The 27,088-nt window shown below is 44.5% G+C and overlaps 1 protein-coding gene across 5 annotated transcripts in view; it reads left to right on the forward strand.

Moving 5' to 3' along the window:
* STAB1 (stabilin 1) overlaps nucleotides 1–27,088 on the forward strand; it is a 60,356-nt gene that overhangs the window by 7,901 nt on the left and 25,367 nt on the right. For 3 of the 5 annotated variants that reach the window (XM_064667795.1, XM_064667794.1, XM_064667796.1), the window contains exons 2-26: nucleotides 41–176; nucleotides 5,661–5,797; nucleotides 7,261–7,376; nucleotides 8,512–8,597; nucleotides 9,631–9,700; nucleotides 10,550–10,645; nucleotides 11,091–11,207; nucleotides 11,954–12,150; nucleotides 12,345–12,478; nucleotides 14,153–14,280; nucleotides 15,165–15,256; nucleotides 16,213–16,335; nucleotides 17,486–17,632; nucleotides 18,647–18,709; nucleotides 18,924–19,037; nucleotides 19,426–19,479; nucleotides 20,287–20,367; nucleotides 20,654–20,812; nucleotides 21,675–21,737; nucleotides 23,007–23,108; nucleotides 24,054–24,140; nucleotides 24,488–24,599; nucleotides 25,078–25,261; nucleotides 25,528–25,621; nucleotides 26,525–26,683. In XM_064667795.1, the coding sequence (XP_064523865.1) occupies nucleotides 41–176; nucleotides 5,661–5,797; nucleotides 7,261–7,376; nucleotides 8,512–8,597; nucleotides 9,631–9,700; nucleotides 10,550–10,645; nucleotides 11,091–11,207; nucleotides 11,954–12,150; nucleotides 12,345–12,478; nucleotides 14,153–14,280; nucleotides 15,165–15,256; nucleotides 16,213–16,335; nucleotides 17,486–17,632; nucleotides 18,647–18,709; nucleotides 18,924–19,037; nucleotides 19,426–19,479; nucleotides 20,287–20,367; nucleotides 20,654–20,812; nucleotides 21,675–21,737; nucleotides 23,007–23,108; nucleotides 24,054–24,140; nucleotides 24,488–24,599; nucleotides 25,078–25,261; nucleotides 25,528–25,621; nucleotides 26,525–26,683 (2,851 nt within the window). Of the gene's footprint in view, nucleotides 1–40; nucleotides 177–5,660; nucleotides 5,798–7,260; nucleotides 7,377–8,511; nucleotides 8,598–9,630; nucleotides 9,701–10,549; nucleotides 10,646–11,090; nucleotides 11,208–11,953; nucleotides 12,151–12,344; nucleotides 12,479–14,152; nucleotides 14,281–15,164; nucleotides 15,257–16,212; nucleotides 16,336–17,485; nucleotides 17,633–18,646; nucleotides 18,710–18,923; nucleotides 19,038–19,425; nucleotides 19,480–20,286; nucleotides 20,368–20,653; nucleotides 20,813–21,674; nucleotides 21,738–23,006; nucleotides 23,109–24,053; nucleotides 24,141–24,487; nucleotides 24,600–25,077; nucleotides 25,262–25,527; nucleotides 25,622–26,524; nucleotides 26,684–27,088 lie in introns of those variants that run through there. The other 2 variants (XM_064667798.1, XM_064667799.1) reach the window with 2 other exon arrangements.

The following is a 27,088-nucleotide window of genomic DNA, read 5'->3' on the forward strand; positions in this document are numbered from 1 at the left end:
GTCTTGGATCTGATTCTTAGTAGGCGGTGTTATCTTACAGAAATTACAGCTGCTATCACCACCCCTTTTGTGTAAGGGGTCCTGCCTGTAAAAGCATGAAAATGCATCCTCCTGGATTGCTGTTTTTCTTCTTAGCAGCATGCCTCACTCCCACAGCGGACTGCCAGAGTCAGAAGGTAAGTCTGCGAGTCTTTGTTTAAATGTTCATTGAACGGTTCTTCTTCGTATTTGGACGGTTGCGTGTTGGGAAATAATCCCCCCCCCCCCCCCAAAACTCCTTTTTTCATTTACATTTACTTAGGTGCAGAATAACATCCATAAAAACTTTAGGGCTGTAAGGTATCTTCTTTGCTATGTGTGTAGACCAAACTGACGAACTAGAAGTAAAGCTGAAGGGAGCTGCCTGAGTTTTAGATCGGGTTAAATTTGTGTCTGCATTTGGCATTGAACTCAAAAGAAGCAGTATCAAAGGAATACACTCAGCATCTTTGTCTTCCTCTAGTTCAGTACATGGGATGGGAACTTAGTATCCATCAGGAGAGGTCCCTAAGTTTCCCAGAGGTTAATTTAAAGAAAACTTTTACAATCATCTCAGCAGTTCATTGCTTTGCAACAGGGTAAATACGTTTGTTTCAAGTATATTTCCCAACAACTCCCTAGTAAGGATTGTGGAATACTTTCCATTCTGGATGTAATTTCAGTTTTGTTGATTTTATTTCTATCCCTTCATCTCTGTTCTTGCATTTAGCAGCAGCATCCAGAGGAATGTGTGATGCCTTTGTGGGTCTGTTCTGCTCCAGGGTGAGGCAGCCCAGTTCCTGGAGGCTGGAATTCACACTAATTCACCCCATATTGTCTTCTGCCATCTCCCTTCTTGTGTCCTGCTGTTGGAGGGGTGAACTGCCCTACAAAGTCAGAAGCTGTGGGTGGCATTTGGAAATTTTATTCCCTGGAGATCCAAGCTGTGTAAGGCTTGTCTTGTCTTGAATGACAAAACGGGGCCTTGTGGGGAGGGGACAGACCTGTGAGTCTTAAAGACTTAATTTAGAGAAAGCCAGAGCACTGGAAAGATGCTTCAGTGTCAGAACTTGGATTGGAAACTTTTGTATAGAACCCTTCATAAAAGGGTGACTACTGGGAAGGCTTGTAGGATCATTAAGGTGACTTGAGCACGAACATGAAGTGTCTCTGCTGGTGGATCTTGTTTGCCTGGAGGTCTGGGTTCCAGTACAGTTGTGTTCAGAGCCACGAACTCACATCTTCAGCTGGTCTAAGTGGAAATTTAGGTCTCTCTGAGACACTGTGTTGATTTCTGTAATCACTGAGGTGTCTGGCTTGGCATGAAACAGTTACATTATCAGGCAGTGAGTACCCACTTACAGAGAAGTGAAATGTTTTGAGTCACCTCTGGAGCATTTTATTTAATCTGGGAAAAAGAACTCCCTTTTAGATTTTTTCTCCAAAAGGTTCCCTATTTTTGGTGAAAGAGAAGAAACATTTGAAAGGCTAAAATGGAAGGTAAGGAAGAGTAAGGGTCTAATGGAGCCTTCTCTGATAGTTTAGGATAGCAACAGAAATGCTGTGATTTCACAAGAGGCCTCCACGGGCCTGCAGGGGCCATCGAGAGAGAAAAGAGGGATTTTGTGCTACCTGTTTTTCAGTGATGTTACCTCATGGCTCTGATTTGATGGTTCAAACATGACAGTGAACCTGTAGCCTAATTTGGATTTTTATACCTCTTGCTGTGGACTGGGGGAGATGCAGCAGATGTGAGAACCATGGAAGTTTGTGTGCTGGGAGGAGGCCCATCCCAGGCCGTGCTGGAGGAGGAGTGGAGGCAGGTGGGAGATGAGGGAAGTGGCCTCAGCATCCCTGAGCTTCCAGTGCTCTGCAGTGAGAAACACCCAGGGCAACAGAAGAACTTGTGTTATGTGATCTCTGTACTTGATTGTTCATCCTTGTGCTGAAAAGTGTCTTCCTTGAACAAATGTGAAGAGTTTGTGTGTCCAGGAGCTGCTGGTCTGGTCAGCTAAAATGTTATTGAGAACTTCTTGGGGAGGTACACGACTATAATGACTCAAGCATGTGTCTGCAGCTCTGTTTTGTAAAGGACAAGTGCACTGGAAACTTGGTGATTCATTAGATAATGACTATTTCCAGAACTGGCTCCCAGGATTGTTGGAGCTGAACACTGACGTCCAAATCTGTTTTTCTTTCTTCCTTGAGGTTTTTGCCGTGCAGAAGGATTTGTGTTATGGCTTGGGAGGAAAAGACAAAGGATGAAAAAGAGGGGAATTACAAAGTACTTCCCAGCTTATTCGCTTGAAGTGGAATAAGAGAAACGAGCAGTAAGGGACATCTGTTCAGAGAGGAGGGAAGGAAACACTGCAGCATCCAGAGGCTCCCATGTGTCTCATCTGAGCACGGAGGGCAGTGGCTGCTCTTGCACAAACAAGTGTTTGAGTGCAGGGAGAGAGCACAGCCCAGCCTGGAAGACAGAGCTCAGTGTGGACAGAGGCACCACCCTGACTCTTAACTTCTTTCAGCTGCAGTTGGATGTCTTCTGGTTTAAAAGCCTTCTTTAATTTTGGAGATGTTTGAGAGCATCAGTCTTCCTTTTCTGTTCCTTTGTTCCCAAAGTGTGATACAGCCCAGGTTCATCACCTGATCAGAACAGTGGCTGTCACCAGGCAGCCCTGCTGCATCACAGGGGCAGACATTCCCTCTTGCTGCTTCCTTCCCAGCCTCTTCACACTTGGAAACAGCCGTCACAGATGAGCCCAAGGGAGAAGTGCATCACTGTTTTCCATGAGGCTGTGCCCCAGGAGCCACCTCTGACTCAAACTTCTGCCTATCTTTCATCCTCTCCAAAATTTGAGTATCCCAACTGTTGCATTGATTCCCTCTTCTGCTTTCCTAAGCAGCAAAACTCTCCAGAAAATGACTGCTTCATCAGTTCTGTCACTCAAATAAGAAGGGAAATATTTTTTTTTAATTCTTTTCCACTCAGCTGTTCTCTTCCTCTTTCCTCCTGCATGTTGCTGCTGACACAAGCATATTTCCTTATAAAAAGGGGAAGGTCTTACTGGAAAGCTGCCTAAAACTTATGAAGTGTCCCAGTAGGGTAGGGGGGATTCCACAATAACTGTCTTGTCTTAGAGGCCTGCAAATAATTAAACATACCAACAGAGGAGTGGCAACCACTCACCTCTCCCACTGTCCTTCTTCATTTAGAAGTGGAGCCACACTGATGGAGGAAAGAGAAAGAAAATGGAATAACGTGTGAATAATGGTGTCTTTCTCCACCACTGTGGAGAACCACCATCCCAGAGAACACAGGCCCAAATGTGTCTGATGCCTGAAAGTACAGATGAGATAGAAGGTTGGAGAATTTTAACTCAGTGCTTTGTGCTCCACTGTTTATGTGGTCTTTTTTGTGCAGGTAGAGGGGCTCAGACCCCAGGGGAAGGTTTGTGGGGTAATTCTAACTCACAGGAAGGCATCCACAGCTGTGCTTCTTCCTAGGGCATCTTCCCATCCCTCTTTCCAAGGCATTGTCTCAGGGAAGATTAAAGCTGGTGCTTGATGAGACTAGAAACATGGAAATGTACTGTTCTGTGGGATCAGTGGGCCTGGCTTCAACCTGCTGCTTTCAAAGCCCAGCTTTAATCTGGAGTCCTAATTTATCCTTCAATCAGCTGGTTGCATGGACTTGTTCCCTACCCCATCAATGGCACAGCTGATCCTTAGAGACAGAGTACTCCAGAGGTGGCACCTCATTTATTCATCCATATCGTTTGTCTTCTCTGTGTTGCTCCATGAAAAATGGGAAGTTTCCTCTAACTGCTCTGTGTGCCAGTGGGATGGAAACATAAGGAACAGCAAAGATGTTTTCTGCTGGATAACATTAGTAAAGCTGGTACTCACAAGACAAGGATGGGTGGGTCTGGTGGATCTCAGATTGGTTTTGAGCTGTTTGTAATGCAGGGGAGTCCTTGACGTAACAGGTTCCTTGGGGATTCTGCTTCCAGGGGAAGCATGTATGGTAGGAAAGCCCCAGAAACACAACTAGAAGTTAATATCCATTGGGAAGGGCCACCACAGACACAGAAATAATTTTCTTCATTGGGCAGCATTCTTGCATGGATGGCTGCAGAAGGTGGATCCATAAACATGGGAAAAAGCTCAGCAACTCCAGTCAGAGGGAACATGGATATGAGTCATGAGACATTCAAGGGAAATGTCCCTGTGGACTTGGGACTTGAGGGTTATCTCTCAGGAGGTTTTCCTGGCAGGGTCTGCTGGCTATCATCTGAGAGGGCCTTCCTGAGCTGTTGATAACTGATGGGAAGCCCTGGGCTTCCTCCCTTGCCTTGAGGCAAATGTATGCATTTGGGCTTAAGTTCAGAGGAAGCAAAGCTGAGATTACTGATGGGAATCCAAAACAAGGAGTTCTGGGCACAGTTCTGCTGCATTAACAGCATTGTTCAGGATTGGCTTAAAAAAATCCCAGATCAAGGCCTCCTCCCAAAATTTGATCTAATGTTTTTATTTTTAAAAAATACAGTGCCTGTGGAGGCAGAGCTGAGGTGAGTTGTGTGGGCTTTGTCCAGCCAATGACCTTTGGGGGCATACACAGCTCATGCCTCCCAGCTTTTCTCTGTCATCATTGGTGGCAAATATTGTCTTTTTTAAAAATTAGCAATAACGTTTCCATGCAGTTGCTTGATTCCATGCAGGAGTTTAGAAATTCAAGGGAATGCTTTTAGAGTAAAATCATGAGTTTTAGTGACAGGTTGGCATATGATGATCATCATTCACTGTATTTTTGTCATCTGCTCTGGTTGTGTTTCATTTGGAGAAGCAAGGTTGAACAAGGGTACAGAAAAGCCCTGTGAGGAAACCAGAACCCCTAAAGTTATTCTGGTTGGGTGGAAGGGCTTGTACTGATAAATCACCTGCCATGTGATTTACCCAAGTCTCCTACCTGATATTCCTACCAATGTTTATGGAGTCCTTCTGGCCCAGGGTCAAAGCACCAAGGTGTTCAGAGAGGTGCAGAGCACCTTCCCTTATCATCCACAGCCCTGCACCTTCTTGAAGACAACTGCCAAGAGAAATATTTATGTGAGCAGCTCCTGGCTCTGAGAAATAGACTGAACCAACTCATTCTGTTCTTCAGACCTGTGGAACAGCAATGAAACCACCAGTGAACTGGATCAAATCAATAGCCTGGAAAAGAGAAATGCTACCTTGCCTTTTAATTCAGTGGCTTCTGGCAAGGGTTATTAATTCAGGGCTTGTCCTCACATACCACTGCCATGTGTTTGTAAAAGATGGACTGAATTAGCAGTGCAGAATTGTGATTCTTTTAGAAATGGTTAGAATTTTTGCTGTGGGGCGTAGGGAGAAGATAAGATAGCTGGGATGTGCCCTGCTGCCTTCTAACTGAGATCCAAGCGGATCCAAGCACGCAGCAGTGTGATGGTTTAGCCCCTGGCAGTGTGTGGTACCTCCCAGCAGCTGCACTGGCCACTGCCCTCCCCACTGGTATCTCAAGAATTGTGTGAATTGATAAAGATATTACAAGTTGGCAAGGTAAGTGGCTGGGATAACAGTTTCGTTTGGGGCTTGTTTCCATCCTGGTTTCTCTTTTTCAGTTAAAATCCATGCGATGCAATGTCAAGACGATGTTTACCTTGAACACAGCGTGTACTGCTTGTGCTGCAGCACCTAAAATGTTGTGTCCAAGAGGCTGGTTAAAGACCACCCAAGGATTAGGGGTGAGAGACTGCAGGTAAGGCTTATTTCCTCACTTATTTCCTCACTGTGTCAAGCTTTTGGTGCAGCTCTGCTATGCAAGGAGTAGTGTGTGCCTTAAGGAGAACACACACATGGTTTTGAGCTGTAAAGGTCCAAGAAGTTTTGTTTTCAGATGCAGGAAAATGGGTTTATGCCCCCTATTATTGTTGCTTTTGTTTCCTTGCTTTTTGCTGAGCATAAGGTTCCATATACACAGAACAAATTGCCTCTAACTTGCCCTAAAAAACCTGAGCTTGCTAATCCTGCTGTGGCAACTTAACAGAGGTCTGTCTACCGCAGAAGCCTATTTCAGACCCAGAATTCCTTGGTGGCTTATTAGGAAAATAATATAATGATAGTTCCCCTTGTATATCCTCCCAGCTTCCAGCAATAATCCTCTGAACTTTTTACCTTCCTAGTTCACTTTATGACAATTGCTTGTTCATGTGTTCCTTGCTCTTATTCTGTTGAGCTTGGCTGTAATAGGAAAAGGATGAAAGAAAACTGAATTTACTAGGAAGCTTTTGAAAAATGAAACTCTATAGATTATTGTTTGTGTATCTATTCAGTAGTCAATGTTAACTGTTAATATATAGCTCCATTGTCTTCTCTTTCTGTGATTCTCTATTCTGTCAAAATACTTTAAAAATAGTGGTGGCAGTTTTGCAGCTTGTAGCAGTTTTTGCACACACACAGGAGTCAGACTGAAGCCAAAGCAGCAATGCTATTGAGACAATTTCCAAGTTCCTTTTGGGAAGGATGTTGTGCCAAAAATAAAATGGAGTGTAAGAATAATGTGAGTGTATGCAGCTTTTCTGAGTGTTATCTGCTCTTGTGGTGGTTGTTGGACAGACCCAAGAATAGTTCTGTGCTGTGTACGTGCAGAACAAGAGGCACTGCCACCAAGGACTCACCCTGTGTCGAGAGGGGAGGGATGAAGGGTTGAAAAGAAGATGCTTCTTTGAGGGATTTAAGGGATTTGTCCAAGATTGAATAGTGAATCTGTGAATAATACAGCTATTAAATCCAAATTTATGGCATCTCAATCTGGAATTTTTAGTAAAAAGCACAAAAGAGATGAGTCCTGCGAGAAGATTTTGTTCTTCCAAGGTTATTTTAGATGTGAAGTTGAATGTTGAGACACACTGGAGTGTCTCATGTCAACTTTACATGTCTAACCCTCCAGCATCCAAGGTTTCCATCCTGATGCAAGGTTCTGTCTCATGCCCAGTCCCTGACAGATTTCTTGTAACCAATCTTTGAGGCTCAGATCAATGGGCATCCTTAGAGAAGAGACAACCAGAGTGCAACCTCTTGTGTTCCTGCATGGCTGAGGGGATGAGGGCCCTTCCTTCCCTTCAGAGCTCAGGGCACCGCAGTGGGACTGCTTAGAGACCCTCCAGCAGGCCAGTTCTAGGTTTGTGTTGTAATCATGAATCTTGGATTGTTCTCTTTAAGGTACTCTGTCAAGTTAGGAGAAAATACCCTTTCCCTGCCAGGGTGTCATCACATATGTAAGAAGGATATTGAGGAGAAAAAGTGCTGTCCAGGATTCTGGGGTACAGAGTGCTATGGTAAGTTTTTAATTTTTTTACAATCATCTCTAACTGTTGAATAAGTGAAACCATCTTTAACAGGAGGCATTAAATATACACTGAGGTGATTAATTTTCATTTTTCCTTAAACACTCACAAGGTCTTCATTATCTATCTAGGAAGTTCAGCACAGAATCTCTTTGTTCCAGATGAGTTGAATCCTCTTGCATTTAACACATAACATAACCTCCTGCGGTGGAACTTCCTTTTGTCTCTTCTTTAAAAATAAACTTTTGGAAAGGGATGTTTTTGTTCCTCTTTAACAAAGTTTCCAAAGGAAGAGGAAGATCTTTCTGATGTCCCTCTAGTCTGCAGCACTTGTGCCACGTGTGCTGCTGTGTAGTCTGGGGTTAGTCAGCCATTCAGCCACAGAAAATAACCATCCCAAAGCTCCCACTCAGGTTTACGCCAAGTAATGAGAATTTGTTTAGTCTTGTCTCAAAAATCCAAAAGCAAGAACTACTAAGCTGAACATTTTTTCATATGATTGACTGCTGGGATAGGGAAAGACACTCTCCAGTTATGCAGAAAATGGGAGATTTTTTTGAGTGCTTGAGCCTGTCCTCACAAAAAAGTGCTTTGAATAAGCAACTGGCTTTGTCAGAGAAATCACATGCCTAAAATGATCAGAAATAGTCCCCAGATTTTGGAGGTACCCCACTCCAAAGATCTGTGGACCATGTTTTTCTGGGCACACTTACAGCTCTTCCTGAAGTCAGGGAAAGCTGGAAATGCTCAGTATCTTTGCAAAGCAGGCTCCTGTCTGTCCTGAGCTTCAGAATTCCCCTCAGATGTTTGAAATTGCCTCTCACTGATGCAAGCAGTGGCTCAACCTTAAGAAATGCTTTAGTGCCTTTGTTGACATTTAGTTATTTATGGCCTGTTGGGACTTTTCCTTAGACTTTTATTAAAAGGCTTTTCTTAGCAGCCCAACTGCTCCTTGGTGCCATTCCAGCCACATTCAGCAGCTCTGGGGCAGTGTTATGTGTGCTGGATAATTTGCTGGTGAAGAGGCTGTTGCCTTTGTACAACTGGAATACCTGGGGGAGGAGAAGATGGAAAAAGGTGGTGGTGGTTCAATCTAATCTTGCCTGGCCTGTCTCTTACCTGTCAGAGTGTCCAGGTGGCTCTGAAAATCCCTGCAATGGCCATGGGACGTGCTTGGACGGGATGCAGCAAAACGGGACCTGCATCTGCAAGGTCAGTGCCTGGTTTATTCTGAGGGTGATGAGTTTTTGTCAGAGGGGGGTGTGCAGTGTCTGTGCACAGGTTCTGGATGAAGGCTGCCCTTCTGCCTGGAAGGTCATTAGCAGCTTCTTCCATTCCAGCATCAGTGTCTGTGGTTTTCCTGGAGGATTGGTGTGGTCTGCAATAGCACTCCTGGTAAGGATATGGAGTTGGGAGGAATAGGAGGAAAGGAAAAAAGAATTGCATGAATGTAACCCCCTGATGAGTTCAAATAATCAAGATCTGTCTGTGGCTGCAAGAAGCCATGAAACAGTTGGCTCTTTATGAGGTGCACCTTTTCCAGGTTTGGATGATATACTTCCCACATGGATCAGTCCTGCACCTTGGAAGGCAGTCTCCCTCTTTCAGGAAAAGCAGGAGGAACCATAAAGAGAATTAAGGACAGATTTTTTTTTTCTCTTTCCAGACTTAATACAACAAAAGCACAAAAAATCCCTGCACATTTGAACTGTCTAGAGCAGTGTTTCTAAAATTTCTGGTTTCGTGGATCAATTCAGACTTGAAATTTTCTCTTATGAACTGTATGTTTTTAAAGCATCCTTAATTAATAGCTCAAATCCTACCTCTTGGACTCTTCTTTGAGAAAAGTTGGGTTTGGATTTAACTCAAAGACACCTTATATCAATTAAAATATATGCTGAAGGACGTCAAGCCCTGTAAAATCAATGTCAAAAGTCCCACTGGCATCAGTGAATTCCAGATATCAGAAGCCAGCTGTCTCTAATCAGGACATCATTTCCTCAGTGCCCACCAGAATTTTGCTGGCATTTTCCATGCCCTCTGTGTGTCAGTTTACACTGTGGTCTCCTTTGCCACGGGGCTGGTTAGTGCTACTGGGGCACTGAACAGATCAGTTTTCTTCACTGTGCTGCTTCAGGCTGTCACTGAAAATCAAAAATGGGGAGGGATTTTGAACTATACCAATGTGTGGAACAACAGAGTGATACAGAAAAGTAATACCTGGCACATTTTGGGGCCCTTCTAGGAGCAATACAGTGGGTTTGCCTGCCAGAACTGTCGAGATGAAAATCGTTTTGGCCCAGACTGTCAGTCAGGTAAGAACATGTAATTCAAGTGAAACCTCCACAAAAATAACTGAAAGCAAGGAAGGAGAAGGGAGAGGTTGGGTGAGGAAGGGTGCTGGAGAGGAGGAGAGTGGCAGAGAGCTGGCAGTGTTCAGTAGCAGGTGTCTGGGCATTTTGTCTTTGTGCCCTTCTCTGCTGTCCCATTAGACAAATGATTCTCAGTCTTTCAATCAAATCAGTCCATTTTTTCTATTGCAAATCTCTCTCTCCCCCCTTATCAGGGCTATCCCAGTTTCCTCTCTCTTTTTAGCCAGTTGTTACCTACATCCCTGAAATGACCCATACTCACTGCTCAACTGGTTTTCAGACTCCTGTAACTGCCCCACTTATCTCTCAGCTTCTTCCTTGTTACCCTCCATAAAAAATCATTACACACAGTAATTTGCTTTTCATGTCTGGTGTTTTGGGAAGTGATTTATGACCAGTGCAGCCTGGCTGTTAAAGGAGCCCTTTTTGTCCAGCTCCTGGTTCCCTGTGTCCACACAGGTGAGATAGGAGTGATCTCATTGGTTGTGCTCATGTGTTGTGCACGTGTGCCTGAAAAACTGGTCTAGATCTTGTATTCAGAGCTGCTCTTGCAGGGCAGTACCTTGTCTTCTTGAGCCCAGGACATGCAATTTACCCTCTCAAAGCTCTGCCTACCATGGCCAATTTTTATAAGGAGCTACTTTTGCTGTGGCTTATTGGTGGGAAATCAGGATGCCAAGTCCCAGGGCAGCTGGCCTGGAGCCCTGTGTGTGCCTGGAGCCCTGTGTGTGCCTGGAGCCCTGTGCCCTGCCTGGCAGCTGAAGGTCAGGTCTGTCTGGACTTCCCTTGCAGTGTGTGACTGTGTGCACGGGGAGTGCAACAGCGGCGTCGCTGGGAATGGGAACTGCACGTGCTATGGAGGCTACACAGGCCCCAGGTGTGACCAAGGTAAATACATTGGGAGCTGCAGAGGGGCTCTTAAAGTAACCTGAGCTGTGGGCTTGGGTGCATGTGTCCCTGAAGGTGTAGGGGGGCAATGAATAGGTTGGAAATGTAGGGGGAAGAGGATCTGAGCTTTGGAAATCTATCCAGTCAGAGGGAAGAGCTGGGGTCTGCTCCCCACTTTGTGACAGTGGCTCAGATGTACCACCCCTTTATGCCTCTGTTCTGTCTCTGGAAACCAACTAGAACCTTTCTTGTCCCTAAGCTTTGCGGGATCTGGCTACTTAGGCTGCCAGGGATTTAGAGCTGCCTGCACTGCTTATATCCTCTGGCTTTTGTGCCAGCTTGGGGTCCTCTGGAAACCACATTTGCCTTCATGTTGAAGTAATAAGTAAGATAAGTTACACCTTCCCTCAGAGCCCTCCATACTCTCTTTGCTGTGTGATTGCAGAGCTGTCCCTGTGCAAAGGCGTGACGTGCGAGCCCAACAGCGAGTGTGTGGTGAGGGATGGGACTGCAGAGTGTGCCTGCAAGCTGGGCTACAGAAAGCTTGGGAGCACTTGCCAAGGTGAGAAACTTCTCAATGACCCTAAATGGTCCCCTGTTTGGAAAAAATCTTATTGCATTGGTATCTGCAGATGAGTTTGATCACGGTGAACACAATGCCTACATCACTGAAGAGGCTTAAGAACCAGCTTTTTAGGAATTCCTTTAAGATTAAGGGCTAAGTTTTTGTCTCTCCCCTCATTTGGTCATGAAAGCAAGAAGTGAATTAGAGTTGCAGGTTCCCTCTAGCACTCACTTATAAGTATGTACTAAATAACTGTGACAGCAGGGTATTGGTGAGTCTGAATCGGTTTAAATAAATAAGGTGTGTGATTGACAGAGTTCTTCACTGACTTCAGATTTAAGTTTGTGAATTGGTTTTCTTAAAAGAGAGTCAATAAGATTCATTTGATGAAATAGCTATGGACAGCTCTGTTTTCACTGGCTTTTTGCAGATTTTGGTGATCAAACTGCATTTTCATATATCCTCAGATATGATGGAAAATCAGAAGTAAATCCAAGCATCCTCTGTCACTCACACTTCTGTTGCTAAAGTAACTTGAAAAATGTGTCATCCAAATTCCTCAGATTTAAAAAACCCAAATGTCTGCTGTCTGAAATGATTTTATTTTCCTGTGAAATTTTAGAAGTTTAATAGTACAAATTCCTCCATTCTTTCCAGGCCTTTTGCGTTCTGCTGTGCTGCAGCAAGTGCTGTTTTGAAAACAGAAATTTGGTTATACTCACCTCTCATCCCTTTACTTGCAGCTCAGGATCCTTGTTCTCCTTCTCCATGCTCCCCCTTCGCTGTATGTAAAGCTCTTGGATCACGAACATATCAATGTACCTGCAAAGAAGGATATCAAGGAGATGGGAACATTTGCCAGCCCATAAACCCTTGTGTTGACAACAATGGGGGCTGCCCAGAAAACTCTACAATTTGTGTTTACAGACGTCCAGGAGAGGTAAGAACAACAACAAAGGTGTGAAAAATGACCGGGTGAGAAGCTCTTCAAATGAACTGGTGATTGGGTTGATCAGATCTGCTCTCCTCACCTTACACTTTGCAAAGGGAAACCAGGCAGCTCTTTCCTAGGGTAACTTAGTGGGTACAAGGTGGTGAATGCAGCTCTATGATCACTGTGTTGCCTTCCCTTAGGCAACTTGTGCTTGCAAGCCTGGGATGAGTAAGAGAACTCCTTCGTCCGAGTGTTCTGCATTTCCCAATGATTGCCGGCAGTATTTTTGCGACGTGACTTCCAAGTGTGAGATTAATTCTCAGGGGAATCCTAGGTAAGCCAGTTTAAAGCCTGCAAATAAAGAAGCTTAATCTGCAGCTAGAACGGAGACTGAGTTGGGATGAGCTGAATTTTGAAGAAACTGAGAGTGATCTCAGGAATATGGGCCACAGTCACCTTTTGAGAAGAACCTGTTTGTAACAAACCCATTGAAAGAGAAGTTTTACATCTGTCATTGTAAATTTTGGCATGTGGGTCACAAGATGCTTTAAATCTGGGGTAGCAGGGCCTTCTGTGATGTGAACTGGAGATGTAGCCTCCCAGGTTAGTGGTAATAGTAGGTTATTATGAGTTAATAATCAATCATTAAAGGGGAAATATGTGATTTGTTTGCTCACATTTGCCCACACTTGCTTCTGAGGGATAAGTCTTTGTCTCTTCTCCCACTCAGGCCTAAAAGCAGGAAATAAATTAGAGTTGCAGATGGACAGGGAAGGGAGAAATTGAGTGAAGGAACACACCAGACCTCATTTAGTCCTTTGGAGCAAAACACCTAGAAGTTGATACTCCTTACATGGGAAATATTGCCAGATATAGGATCATTTTTGCATACCTGAGGATTTTGTGTGTTATCAAGAAAAGATGGAGCTTGACTGAGACTGAAGAGGGAAAGAGCAAGCCCATCTCCCTGACCTTTCCCTCTCCAGTGCTGCTGAAACTATTATCATCCGCCTGCTCCTCGTGTGCTCCAGGCCAGGACTGAAACACAGTGGCTTCCCTTTCTGAAGATCTGCAGGCACAGAGCAGGACACCATGTTCAGCACAGTCCCTGCCTTATATATGTGTTCCCCAGCTGCTGGCACTCAGCCCTGTGAGGCTGGAGTGATGTCAGATCCCTCCCCTGTGTCCCATGTCTTTGCATGGCTGAAACAGAAAGAGCAGAGCCGATCTTGGACAAAGCCCAAACGGGAAAAAACACGGTTATCGGCCAGGGATCTTCAGGAGTCCCTGAGTAATGACTGTGGATCCGTGTGAAGCAGGACGGAGATTTTCACATGTAGATAAGCTTTTCATGAAAAGTCATCAGCCTGCCTGGGCTCCTCATTGAGTTGAGATGAACTGTAGATACCTGGTGTGCTTGAGCTGGCACTTCTCGCTGAAGCCAAGGGGTCACATAGGAGCTGTTTGCCAGATTGCCACTTAGCCTGTGATTTTTATGGTTTTTTATGCATTACCTCAAATTTTCAGATGTTGTAATGACTGGTACTGACTGAATATCAAGTTAGAAAGATGTTGATAAATATATTGGGAATATCTGTACCCTGAACTATACAGCAGTCCTTATGCTGGTTTTATCAGAGAAAGCATCTTCATTCTTTTGGGATAGTCAAATTTGCTTGCTCTGCAGAAGTGTGCATCTTTTTCCCTGTCACTTCGTTTAGGCAGAAGTTACCCAGCTCTTACCTACGTCCCTGGAAGTGTTCAAGGCCAGGCAGGATGAGGCTCCAAGCAACCTGTCCAATGGAAGGTGTCTCTGCCCATGGCAGGGGGTTTGGAACAAAATGATCTTGAAGATCCCTTCCAATCCAAACCATTCCATGATCCTATGATCTTAAAGCCGGGATTTGTCTTTCAAGCCTGAATACTGATATGTTGTTCTAGTCACATTTGTTGAATGTGTTGCAAACTGGTTTATAATGGTTTGTTATGTTTCATTCTTGTCTCTTAGCTGTGTGTGTAAAGAAGGGGAGATTGGAGATGGGAGAAGCTGCTATAAGGATCTCTTGGGTGAAATAAATCAGCTCAATTTGCGAGGAAGGTTTGCTAGGAAATTTAACATCGCCAGGAAAATGTTTGGTAAATGTTTTTTGGTTTCGTTTGGGGTGTGGAACAAATGTGGGGATGAGAGTGTGTCAGAAAGGGCTACTTTCAGCATAATAGATCTGTTTCACAATGTATGATCATGAGCTGCAAAATTAAACACATCACATCTCTGAACTTATCTTACCAGTTCTGTATTGGGAATTTGGGAAACTGTTCAGTATTATGTATTTGACAGAATGAGAACCCTTTGGGTCATGTCAAAGCTTATTTATGTTAGATACCTTCTCCAACTTGTCCTCTGCCCATCTTCTATCTCCACTGCCTTGGCCGGAGCACAGACACAGGGCTAAAAGCTCAGCTTAGCTTTTGTGAATACCCCTCCTCATATCAATGTTGCCAACACTCATTTTTTGCATATGTTTTCCATAATGGTTTATGCTATGGGCAACCACATGAAGATCTCCACCCCTGTGCAGTGGGACTTAGTAACAACTTTTGTTGATTGAGTGACAACTGTGGATTCATAGCAGCTTCTCAAGAAGCAGTTAATGTTAAAAAATACTGATGAGACACAAAAATTAGTTGTTTCAAGAGGAAGACTGGGCCCAAGAATAAGGTGGTAAGCATGGAGGAACAAAATTATTATCAATATTCTGCAAATTTCAGCAGTGATTCAAAGTGCACCAGAGTCACCAATCCTTCAGAAATCTTCTTGGCAAGAGCATAAAACTCATAGCAACCAAGCTGGGCTGTGATAACAGTACTAAACTCCCTCTGCTTCCTTGTGAACAAGTACTAGTTACTTGTACCAGGCTGATAATGTGTAGATTGACTTGTGCTGTTAAGGAGAGGAACAATTATTGCTGTAGTTAAACCATACACCAAGTAATTACTTCACATTGCCCCTCTTTTTACAGCTTCTGGTTGCTCAACGTTGCTGACTAAATACGGGCCCTTCACAGTCTTTGTACCATCCCTTCTTCCCATTCATGATAGAATGGAATTTAATGTAAGTTTTCTTAGTTTTAGTGAATTTTTGCTGTCTTAGGGTTCTTTCCTGTCTGAGTTCTGCAGCCTGTAAAAACTGATTGACAAAAGAGAGGAACTTTTGCAGGCAATATTTATAGAAACTGTCTCTTGGGAAGAGTTTTCATTGTCTGGTTAAGCAGCAGTCTCACAGAGGATGTTACATCCCTTACATTATTTTAAAAATCTCTGTCTCTTTCTTCAGTACTGATGGAGTTTGTTTGGTTTTAATGTCAGGAAGTGTGAGTCTTTCTGACCATTCTTCATTTAGAGCTTGAACCTCCTGTGTGTGACTATTCTCAAAACATTAGGTGGCTTTTCACTGCTTGAGGGTGGTGTTTTCAAAAGGGGCTGAGTATTGCATCAAAGTATTGGATTTTGGACCTATGGCCAGAAATGGTAATTCTGGATTCATAGAAAATACATCAGTAAAGGCCCCTGAGTTATCTAGTCTACCTGTTCCCAGAAGGCTCAGTTCCACCTAAATCAGTATTGACCAAGGATTGTTTTACAAAAGCATCAGTGATGGAAAGTCCAGAACAGAAAAGAAGAAACTAAATGCAAATTTAGGAGATTAAACCACCTACATCATTCAGCATCAACAAAGGTTATGTATGGAGAGCTTCAACAAATTTTATAATCTGGACCACGCAAGGATAGTTCTCAAATTGTCCAAATCCAATAGGTTTCTGTCTGGAGGATTCCTCTAAAGTCACTTGCAGGTTAATCAGTCTCCCCATGTTTGAATATGTACACAAACAGAAGTGAGAGTTTTGCCACAGTGCTACTCCAGTGATCCAAAATGAAGAGGGAAATTCCATCTTGTATGCTAAGTATTTCTCTGTGTGTGTTAGCTGGGAGAAAGGTAATGTTATGGTAAAAGAGGTTTCTGAAAGAACATGTCATTTATCTTTTTTCTGTGGGCTCTCTTCCCCAAAGGACACCACTGCTGAGCGGTTGTGCAGAATGCACATTGTTCCTGGTCTGCACTTAATAGAAGACATGATTAAAACCAAGACAATGTGGACCTTGTCAGGACACCAGATGACATTCACGAGCCAGGTAAAGCATCTCCTGAAGGCCTGGACCTCTGCTGTCACACAGGACAGACTGGAGCTTGAGCACGTCCCTAACCAGAAAACCTTTTCTGTAATCAGCCTGCCTGTGATCAGAACAAGCTCCTTTGTGGAGTCCAAAGTGAGGGGATTTAAGACCAGACACCCCAAGCAACCACATTGCCTTTCTCACAGAATTTGACTTGTGAATGGTCTTTCCACGGTCTGTGTGTGTATTCTGGAAAAGAGACCTTTTCCCTGCACTAGCCATTAGAAGCTACAATATCCATGGAAGAGGCAGCAAAGTCTCTTTTCAGAGTGAATGCTTCCTTGGGGTTTGTGTGCTTGGACACAACCACGTGCTGAATACTTTCTCTCTTCTAGTTTCTCTTTTCCTCTCTTTCTATTTTATTTTTCTTAGTCTCTCTATCAAAGAATTTTTCATCATCCTGTCTTGATATGAAAGGCTCTTTTTTTCCCTTTTCCAGTTGACTCATGTTTTCCAGTCTCCACAGATCTCTCTCCATCCTGCACCTTTCCTGCATGCATACTCACAGATGGCCAAGGGAGAGAGCCCTATTTCCTCTCTGAGGATCCAGCCTTGGCCTTAAGGTCTAGGTCATAGTACATGTGCCCTGCATGTGTTAAAAGGACAAAGCACTATTTGGAGTCAGGGAATCCAGGCTGAGCTTGTCAATGCTCCTTTTAAAATTCTTTCCTGTTGGTTTACTCAGGATTCTTTTGATCTGGGAAGTCTGCCCTCCCCTTCCTGTGTTTCAGCCAGAATCCTCAGTGATGTGAACTGAAGTTTAGGGCAGGGAGGAGCAATTCAAAGAACTGCACATGCTGAAATGAAAAGCACAGGGAAGCTGTGCTTTCCTGAACTGGGATAGTGGCTGCAGCACCAACACTTGGATGTTTAGTTCATAGGTTACCCTTGAACCCCTTCATACACCCAAACTCAGTGCATGGCTGGGTACAAAGGGGAAGGACCAGATCTCTGCCTTGTACCTCAGCGAGCCTGATGCTTTGGCTCTGTTATGAGTAACTCTGGTTGTGCCTTCACCTTGCTGACCTACAGGCAGAGAGCAGTGGTTGATAGATCAGTCATGATAACACAGATACACCACAAGAAAATAACCTTCATATTTATCCAGACATACATCAAGTCATTTCGATATCAAGACCTGCCGGGGGAGCTGTACAATGTTCTGCACTCAAACCTGCCAGCAGCCAATGGCATCATGCATGTGGTTAACACTCTGAGGAAAAAAACCAGCACTGACAACCTCAGCAACCCACAGGTATTCATATTTCTTCTCTTTTATGAGACAGCAGAATAAACACTTAAAAAAAGAGCAATTTTCACCATTAACCTTCCAAATCAGTGAGGATTTTTTTTAAAGGGAAAAGGCTTTTTTTTTTTATTTCAGCTCCTGATAAGACCTGTTAGGCACTAGTAAAATACCATTAAAAGTAGCTAATAGCACTGCATAAGCCAGATAAAGATCTTGCAATTATGCTTTTACAGTGCTTGGATAAGTAGAGAATTCTACTTCCATGAGTGAGATCACTCCCTTCATAGCAAATAAACTATTTTTAAATTGTATCTTAAATAATATGTATCTTACAGGATAAACATTGAAAAACATTTTTCACATAAAAATCAAATTTTTTCTTTAATTGGTCTGTACTGCATTTTGAAATTATAATTAAGAAGTTGCGTTTACCTCAAAAATATTTAAAATGAGGACAATTAATGATTAGACTTCTGCATTCTGAGGTCATGTCTTGAGTTTAAGACACGGGGTGGGAGTTTCAGGGTCAAGTTCTGCTAAATACTTTTCCCTGTTAGCTGAGAAATGGTTTTGTCATAGCTACTGCATTGTTAAGCCTGAGCATTTTTATATTGTTTCTATATGCAGAAAGCAGGATCTCTTGCCCCCTACCTCCCTGCAAAAAACTTACAGAGAATGACAAAATCTCTTGGAATTGGTAGAGTTTTGATAATAGTTTGCACTTACTTTACACCATTGTAGTTAATCTGTAAAAACAGACTGTGTAATGTTGTGGTTTTACTTTCTGTGTTCAAAAAGCAGCTGGAGTGTTACTCTTCAGTTGTGGCTCTTCAGTTGAAGTGCCCTGAGAATGGTGTACCAATTGTTCTGGGTATTCACATTGATTTCATTGTGCCCATCTCTTTGAGGATGATGGTCTCCTGTAGCTCTTTACCTGCAAACCACAAACTGGGCATTCCAGTGTGTGCTCAGACCTCACTCAGCCCCTGCCATGTTTTTCCTCTCTGTGTCTTCTTGCAGAAAACCATTGGTGAGATCCTTGCTTCGATGGAGATCTTCAGTAGGTTTGAAACTATACTGGAGGTGAGTGAGTTTGTGTCTGGGGAGGTGTGGCATTGCTGCTGTACAAAGCCTGCTGCTACCTCGGGGGGAATTTTGAATAACATTTAAACACATCTCAGTAGTTTTCAATAGCCCTGCCTCTAGTGTGTTGCTGAGTGTTTCCTCTCCCTTCCTGATGGACCCCCCTCACTAACCCTTGCTTGATCCATGATGAAATCTCTCACTGTTTTTGCAGAATTGTGGCCTGCCTGCAATCCTGGATGGACCAGGCCCTTTTACTGTATTTGTGCCCAGCAATGATGGTGTGGATAAGTTGAGAGATGGAAGGCTCATTTATCTTTTCACAGAGGTGAGAGCTCACAGTGCTGTAAGACATCCTGAGCTGACTGTGTTGCACTGGGCTGTGCTGGAATGACTTGTGCAGTGCATCTGGTCATCGCTGAAAATTCTTCTTCCTGGAGTTAGCTAAACCAAAAACTTCACAGTTTCTGTACAGCTTTGGGAGAGAAGTGGATAGTGATGGAACCTGCAGTGTTAGCCAGGTTGTTTAAATCTGGTGCTTGGCTTTTCCTCACCCTGGCTTTGGTAGATGAAAATGAAAGAATTTACTCACCAAGTGAATTCACTGCTATAGACATTGGCAATGTCAGTCACTGGTTAAAAGAAAATTTATTTGCTTCCTCTTACTTCTGAGTGTTGAAGGGGTAACCAATCCTGATGTTGTCTTCTTTCCTTAGGGCATAAATAAGCTTCAGGAACTCGTGAGACATCACATCTACACTTCAGCAGCGGTAAGGCAGCAGCTCCCACTCCAAAAAATTGGACTCCTTTAGACCAGCATATTATCAACTGTCTTGTTTGGCACAGAGGTCACACTATTGGTGACTTCAGCTGCTGCTTCTTGGACTTCCCCTGGAGGAGCAGTGATGTGATTCAGGATCTGATGAGGCAAAATGTTTACCATGGAAGTGGTTGCCAAAAGGGACAGCTGTGCTCTCCATCAAGAAACTCTCAAGTTTCTGGAGTGGTGGTACTCCTTGGTTGAGTGGCCTTTACAATGAAAACATTGTAAAGATTTTGCTGCAGGACACAGAAATAGTTGTCTTAGTTCTCAGAACTTCTCTTTTCTCAAATCATTAAGTTTCTCAGTACAGAAGCTGCAGTTTACTCTTTTTTTCTGCCTTTAGGCTTATTTATTCAGTCAAAATATGTTCTCTATTATGTTTCTGGCTGCACTTTCATTGTTTATTTGATATGTCCAGGAAAATCCCCTGATTAGTCTGACCCCACTTGCAGCTGTGTTAGTAAGAGACACTGTGAGTGAGACTTTACTTCAGCTGTTCTGAACTCTTACACAAAGAATGAAAACCAAGGCAGCTGCCACCAGCACTGCTGTGTTTCTGGTATTGCAAACAAGTCACACAAGGTCCTGCAAGTCCCTCTGACCCATTGTTTGTTTTTAAGGTATTTCATGAAATGTAAATGTTAAGTCCCCCTGAGAAGTTTTTCAAGTGGCAGGAATCATGGAAGGATTATGTAAGGTGCACTGAAAAGACCCTGCTTTTTCCTGGTACCATCCCCTTGTGCTTTTATTTCAGGTGACAGTAGATAAACTGATGACAATGCCACAAATTGTTACTATGGCTAACCAGATACTTACCATCAACATCAGTGCAGATGTAAGTGTGAATCAAAACCCTTCTGGGCAAACCCTCCTGTGCTAGGAGAAAGTCTGGATGTGTTCTGAACAAGTGATTTCAGCCCATCTCTGCTTCCTCCTCTGCTTAAAAAACTCGACTTAAAGGAGGTCATTGAATTAGTTTGCTTCTTATCATCCAATCTGTGACTCCACTAAGAGGCTTAACCATTTGTGTGGTTGCCCTTGATGTTGTGAGCCATCTGTTTCCCTCATTGCCTTTATGTAGTTGATGCTGCCTAATGGCTAAAATTGTGTTTCTGCACCAGGGAAGAATTCTGATGGATGAATCAGGGATCCCCTTAAACATGCGAGACATTGTGGCATCAAATGGTATCATTCATACCTTGGATGGCATCTTCATCCCCCCCTCAATAATTCCCATTTTGCCTCACAGATGCAATGAAGAGCAACATAAAATTGTGACGGTAAGTCAGGTTGTCCCATTCTCACACTGGTGCTTGCTGTGGACCCCACGCTGACCTGGAGGGACAAAAGCAGGCTGTGTACATTGCATTTGGGAAATATATTCCCTCTGAGGGTTTCCCTGATGTGAACTTTGGCACTATCAGCACCATCAGTGTCCTTCTGCTCACACTTGGCACTGCTTTCCTGGTAATCAGCAAATGTTCCTTGTAGGTTGTTGTTCTTTCCATGCACCCATCCTACCTCCAATTCCTGAGTACATTTGCCTTTTCATAAGGCTTTCTTCACGCTGGAGTTGCTAACTCAGCTGACAATGCTTTGTTCCCACCTCTGTCAGCACTGGTGTTCTGTAGCCTGGACAGGAAGCAGACATTCAGTAGCAGGAGCTACAAATGCTGTGAGATACTATTACATGAATAGTTTCATACACCTCATTTGAGGTGCTTGGTCCCCAGTTTGGTCATGGGTAGGTTACTGAAGAAAGATGAGGCTCTGAATAGGCAAGGGGTTTGGAGAGGGACGGTTAATCCCTAGGGGCCAGAGGTTTCACATAATTTCCTGATTCAGTGTATGGATGCCCAAAGTGTTTTCCAGCCTAGTGTCCAGTGGCTGACAGACTCCCAGGGTGGAGACAGGCCCCATCTTGCAGACATGTGCAAGCATCCCCTTGAGATAAAGGAGTAATTTTATTAAAGTAATAAACTTAACCCATTTCAGAGTGTGGAAACTCCCTCCTAGGAATGTTTCAGATACACATTGTGATGTTTTGGATATATACAGTGAGGGGTAGCTCTGTAACATTCTTAGCATGTAGACTGGGTTTCTTTGAGAAGATTAATGTTTTACCTCTTCTTTTCTTAACAGGGCTCTTGTGTGGATTGTGAGGCCCTCAACACCAGTATTTGCCCACCTGGCAGCACAGAAATGGTAAATATTTGTGATTATTTTGGTAATTTCTTCTTTATATGATGACATACAAACACAATGATAGATAGTTTCTAACCCAAGCCACTTTCAAATAGAGAGCAGGAAAGGCAACTAGCAGAGAGGCTTGTTAGAGGGGACATACTCCCCACATAACCATGCTCAGTGAGCCCAGTCTGTCACCTACTCACTGCTCTGTTGTCTTTCTTATTCTGAAGTCTGTTTGCTGAATCAATGCACAGCATGGTGAGAAACTCTGGGCTCAGTGAAATTGTAGACTTGCAGCTTTTAGCATTTTTGCTCTGCCTCAGGCAGAGCTTTCCTGCTCACGTGCAGAATCTGCCAACTCCTCCAGAGTCCCAGAACCAAGCCTGATCCCACTGGTACCATCCAGTACCACCACTGCCTATATCACAGCCAGAGGGTCACAACAAGCTTTCTGCATAGCAGAGGGTGAGAAACAATTTGTACTTGGCCTGTGCTCCCTGTTGGTGCAGAGCTGAGCAGAACTAGCTTTCTTCTTTTTTTTTGTGAAAGCCAGAGAGGTGTTCACCACTGTTAACTGTTGGGTGTCCTCTGAGAGATCTGACTTTCAGGAGAACTTGTTAATGCAGTCTCAGCATGAATGCCTGCAGTAGAGCTCTGCAGAATCACTACTTGCTCATTTTCCTCCCTGACTGAGGCAGGTGAAACCTGGGGAATCATCTGGGGCCCAGTTCTGCCCATATCTAATTCCATGACAGGTCACTGTTATTCCAAAATTATTTGCAGCCCTTTCCCCCCTCTCTCTTACTGTCTCTGTCTCACTTCCTTCCCTCTTAGTCTCACCCTCACTCATTTTTCCTCCCTCTCACACTCTCATTTTCTCTCTTACTCCCCCTCTGCCCCATTCTCCCTCCCTGCTGCCTTCTCCCCTCTTGTATCTCTTTCCTCCCCTCTTTCTTAAACTTTGTTTCCTCCCCCTGCCCTTTTGTCCCCCTTGTATCCTCTCCTCCCTTCCTCCCCCACTCTCCCCTTACTCTTGCTCTGTCCCTTATCATAGATACTATTATTGTAACTAGAGGGCAGCACCTTGGCTCAGACTTGGGGACTGCTGGGAGCAAGAGGAGGCCACCGTGTGCCTTCACTCTTGCTGGTGCTGCCATAACTGTGTCTTGTTCACCTTGGCTCCTCGTGAACTTCCTCAGCTCACAGATAAGGTGTAGCTGCTCTCTGCAGCAAAAAGAGCAAAGGGGAAGGTGACAGTGCCGATGACTTGTTTTGTTTGTACAGGAACCAACGCTCTTCCCAAAAGAATGTGTCTACATCCATGATCCTGAAGGCCTGAATGTCCTGAAGAAGGGATGCGCCAGGTACTGCAATCAAACCATCACGGTGAGTGTGATGGAAAACCACATTCCCTCTGACAGGGGCTCAACTCTGCTCCTCCTCATTTATCAAGCAGAGCTCTGACTCCTTGAGCTGAGAGGGTTGGGTGGGATCTAAAGGAAAGCTGTCCCATGCCAAAGCTGTCCCCAGGACCATCACATGATGTATCTACCTGCTTTTTCTTTGTCAGAGAGAACACGGGGTACCAACCTGCTGCAAATATGAGAAAGCAGCTCAGTTAAACCTGTGTGCAGTAAATAAATAAAATAAAGCCCCCCCCAGTTGTGACCAGCCAAGCTGCAGGAAACCATGGGGCAAATGGTGCAGAGTTAACTGGGGTGTCCCAGCTTTAGCATTTCTCCCAAAGGAAGCTGAGCATGGGGAAAGTGCTGTAAGCTGTGAAGTGATTGCATCCTTTTTATGGACCATTGTCAGATGGTTCAGTAAAGTCTCTCCTTGCGAATTTATGGACCTCATGTTTGCCTGCAGCTCCTGAGCTCTCAGAGTGCCAGCTGCATGGAATGATTTGGGGGTGTTTCATGAAATACTGCTGACTGTCTTTGGTTGTTCTTCCGTTTATGAGTCGTGACAAGGCCAGCAATCCAGGACTGCTGCATCCTCCAAAGGAATGCAGTCCTGGGCAAGAATAAAGAGGGAGCGAGTGGGCCAGCACTGTTAAAGATTAAAAGCTCATAGAAAACATGGACCCAATTTGTTTAAGTCAGAGAGAGAGAGCAGAAAATAGTGGTTTGTTCTGAGAACAGTCTGTGAGCAGAAAGCAGGATTTTATTGAAAAATAAGTGCAGGAGGTCCTAGACACACAGATGCCAAAGGTGACAGTCCATTTCAGTCTGTGGCAGAGACGAGGATTTCAGAAGTATGAGCACAGGATGGCTGCAGGCAGTTCTTGTCAAGTCATGCCATACCTTACCAATTTTGCTTTTGTTTCAGAAACCTGGATGCTGCAAAGGATTCTTTGGTCCAGACTGCATGCCATGCCCAGGGGGATTTTCCAGTCCATGCTATGGCCGGGGAAATGTAAGTGTGAAGGATCCTGCTGCTTTGCAATGAGCAGTTCCATCAGTGTGGTTTGAGGGTGTAGTTGTAGGTAGGTACAATTCAGAGTTTGTGGTCTAGGGCTGAGCCTGCAGTGGTGGAAGCAGAAGATCCAAAGAAAATGGCACATACTGAGTGGGTTTTCTTTCTTGACCTCTAATGTGAATCAGGTCATGGCTGTTGTGGGATTTTGCATTGCTACCACCACTCTTCAAAGTCCTATTTGTTACTGCAAGTATCAAAGTGCCTTTGATGGATATCAGTGTCTTGGCTTTCCCTTTGTTCCCTGAGTATCAATCATTTTGATTTCATCTTTGTTTTCCTTCCAGTGCAGCGATGGCATTCAGGGGAATGGCAACTGTCACTGCTTTGAGGGTTTCAAAGGAACAGCCTGTCACATCTGTGCAAACCCAAACAAGCACGGCGAGAACTGTGATGAAGGTTGGTGACTCTGATGGAGAAACTAGAGGAGAATGTAGGACAAGGATATAGTGCAGGTTCATGTATCCTGGATTCCCTTCTGGCAAGACCAATGTCATGAAAGAAGTGATAGAAGTGCCATCATGTCTGTCCCTTCAAACAGCAGCGGAGAAAACACATTGTATATGACAGTGGTGATGGGAGTTTTGGAAACATCAACCAAATTTAGATCTCTCCTGCTAGGAAACAAAAGATAGTTGACAATGCACTTGAGCTTGATAGCCTAAATTTGAGCCTGTCCTTACAGCCTATAAATAACATGGATCCAGGATCTGTTCCCTGGCCAGGTTTTGAGTTATAATGGATGTCTCTCAGCAGATGTCTCTCTGTCAAAGACAAATGGGATGATAACTGAGGTTGTGAAGGAAAGTTGAGAGTCTACACTGTGGTGGATGTTGGACTTTTTGTACTTACTGATCTTACTCCATGTGCTTGACAGACTGTGGTTGTGTCCATGGTGTCTGTGACAACAGGCCTGGCAGTGGTGGTGTGTGTCAGTCCTGGTCCTGTAAGGAGGGATACACCGGGAAATTCTGTGACAGGACATCCAAGAACTGTGGCCCGAGTGGGCTGTCCCAGTACTGCCACCAGAACGCTGTCTGCAGCCTCAACGACACAGCAAGGTCAGTCTGTGTGGCAGGTGCACTGAGGGGCACATTGTCACTGCACACTGTCACTGTGCAGGCACTCACAGCTGTGGGGCTGCCAGCCCGTGGCTCTGTGTGTGTCTGTGTGCCTGTCTCACAGGATTGTTTGAGTGACTCAGCCAACCTGCTAGAAACCAAGTCAGGCACTTCCTTGCTTGAGAGGCTCATTCTGCCTTTGTGCTCTCTGCTGGCTCTCAGAGGGACTGCTCCACCTGTGTCCCTTTTGTGCTTATACTTTTAAGGTGCATCTGCATGGATGGATACGAAGGTGATGGGTTTTCCTGCCAGCCCATCGACCTGTGCAGTCAGCCAGAACGGGGAGGTTGTTCACAGAATGTAAGTGGGGTCAGACTGTGAAACGTGGAGAAGCAGCTCCTGTCAATCAGAGCAGGGATCCAGGACTCCTGGGACTGTTACAGACTTTGTGTGCTAAATTTCCCTGTCTGTAAGATCAGGTGGAATAGCAGGTGCCTGAACATGGTCATTGCAAAGATGTCAGTCATTTGAATTGGTGCCAAAATGTGATGCTCCAAGGAGAGTTTGGATGGTTTGCACCAGATATTTTGGCAGCTATAGAAATTAGCTGTACAAATAATTTTTGGTTTGCATTGATATTCCCCTCAAGCTCTTCTAACATGTATTAACTTCTCTGTTGTGGTATTCAGGCTGTAGCTTAACTGTGAGCTCCTACTCACATTTCCAGTAGCCATCAACACTATATTATTATCCATAGTAAAAAACATGATGCTTTATGATGACAATTACTGCCAAATGGTCAAACCTCATCACAAATTAGACTCCTCAGCAGGAGGAAGACATTTGGGCATGTAGAAGGAAATAGGATGTACCACTGGGTACAAAGTAGGTCTTTCCTGAGAGAGATCTGCTCTCCATCATTAATTTAATCCCACATGTCAGGCAGGAGATTGTGGTCCTCCTCTTTAGGAAATACTTTTTCTATAATGGAAGAGCTTTACAGGATGATAATGAATGCCCTGGGAGTTCTGAACCTATGCACAAGTGTCTCCCTCTCTTAAAACACAAAATGTTTCCAGAATCACTTTACTGTGAAGTTTTCTATGACTTTTGTGGAGAAGATACTTCCATCCCTAGTGCTGGAACCAGAGTTGGTCATTCAGAAATTCTCCGCAGTGTGACGAAGGAGATTTGTTGCTGTATTTTCACTGCTCTCTCTCCCTTCTACTGAGTGTAACTCTTTCTCTCTCCCCTCTCCTGAAGGCCCTGTGCACCAGTACAGGCCCTGGCACTGCCACCTGCCAGTGCAACGTGGGCTGGACCGGGGATGGGAAGGTGTGTGTGGCCATAGACAACTGCATGCTGGAGAGCAGAGGGAACTGCCACCTCAATGCTGACTGCATCTACATCGGCCCTGGGCAGGTATGGGCAAAGCTGGGCAGCCTGATGGTGGACTTAACATTTCCTCAGCTGCTCTGAGATGGCCTGGGGTTGCCAGAGGTGAAAACTGGGCTGGCCAGCAGCAGAGCCTGTTTGTCTGCTGCCAGAAGCTCCAGGGGCAGCTGCAGCCTCACAGTGCACTGGCATGTGAGATGCACAGGTGTGTTTGGGGATCCTGCTCGACTCTGAGAGTTTCATGCAGCAAAGGGAAGAGACCAAGCTTCATAATCCAGCTTGGTCTAAGGCATCAGTTGCTGCGTCCCCTGTTCCCAGACCACAGCACTGATAGGCATGTGCAGCTGTTCAGATAGTCCGTGGAGGGAGCTGGTCCAGGAGGAAGGCACACAGGAGAGGTGGCTTCCCAGGGTGCTGCTTCTCAAGGTGCTT

Source organism: Pseudopipra pipra, chromosome 11, assembly GCF_036250125.1.
Source record: "Pseudopipra pipra isolate bDixPip1 chromosome 11, bDixPip1.hap1, whole genome shotgun sequence".
NCBI lineage: Eukaryota > Metazoa > Chordata > Aves > Passeriformes > Pipridae > Pseudopipra > Pseudopipra pipra.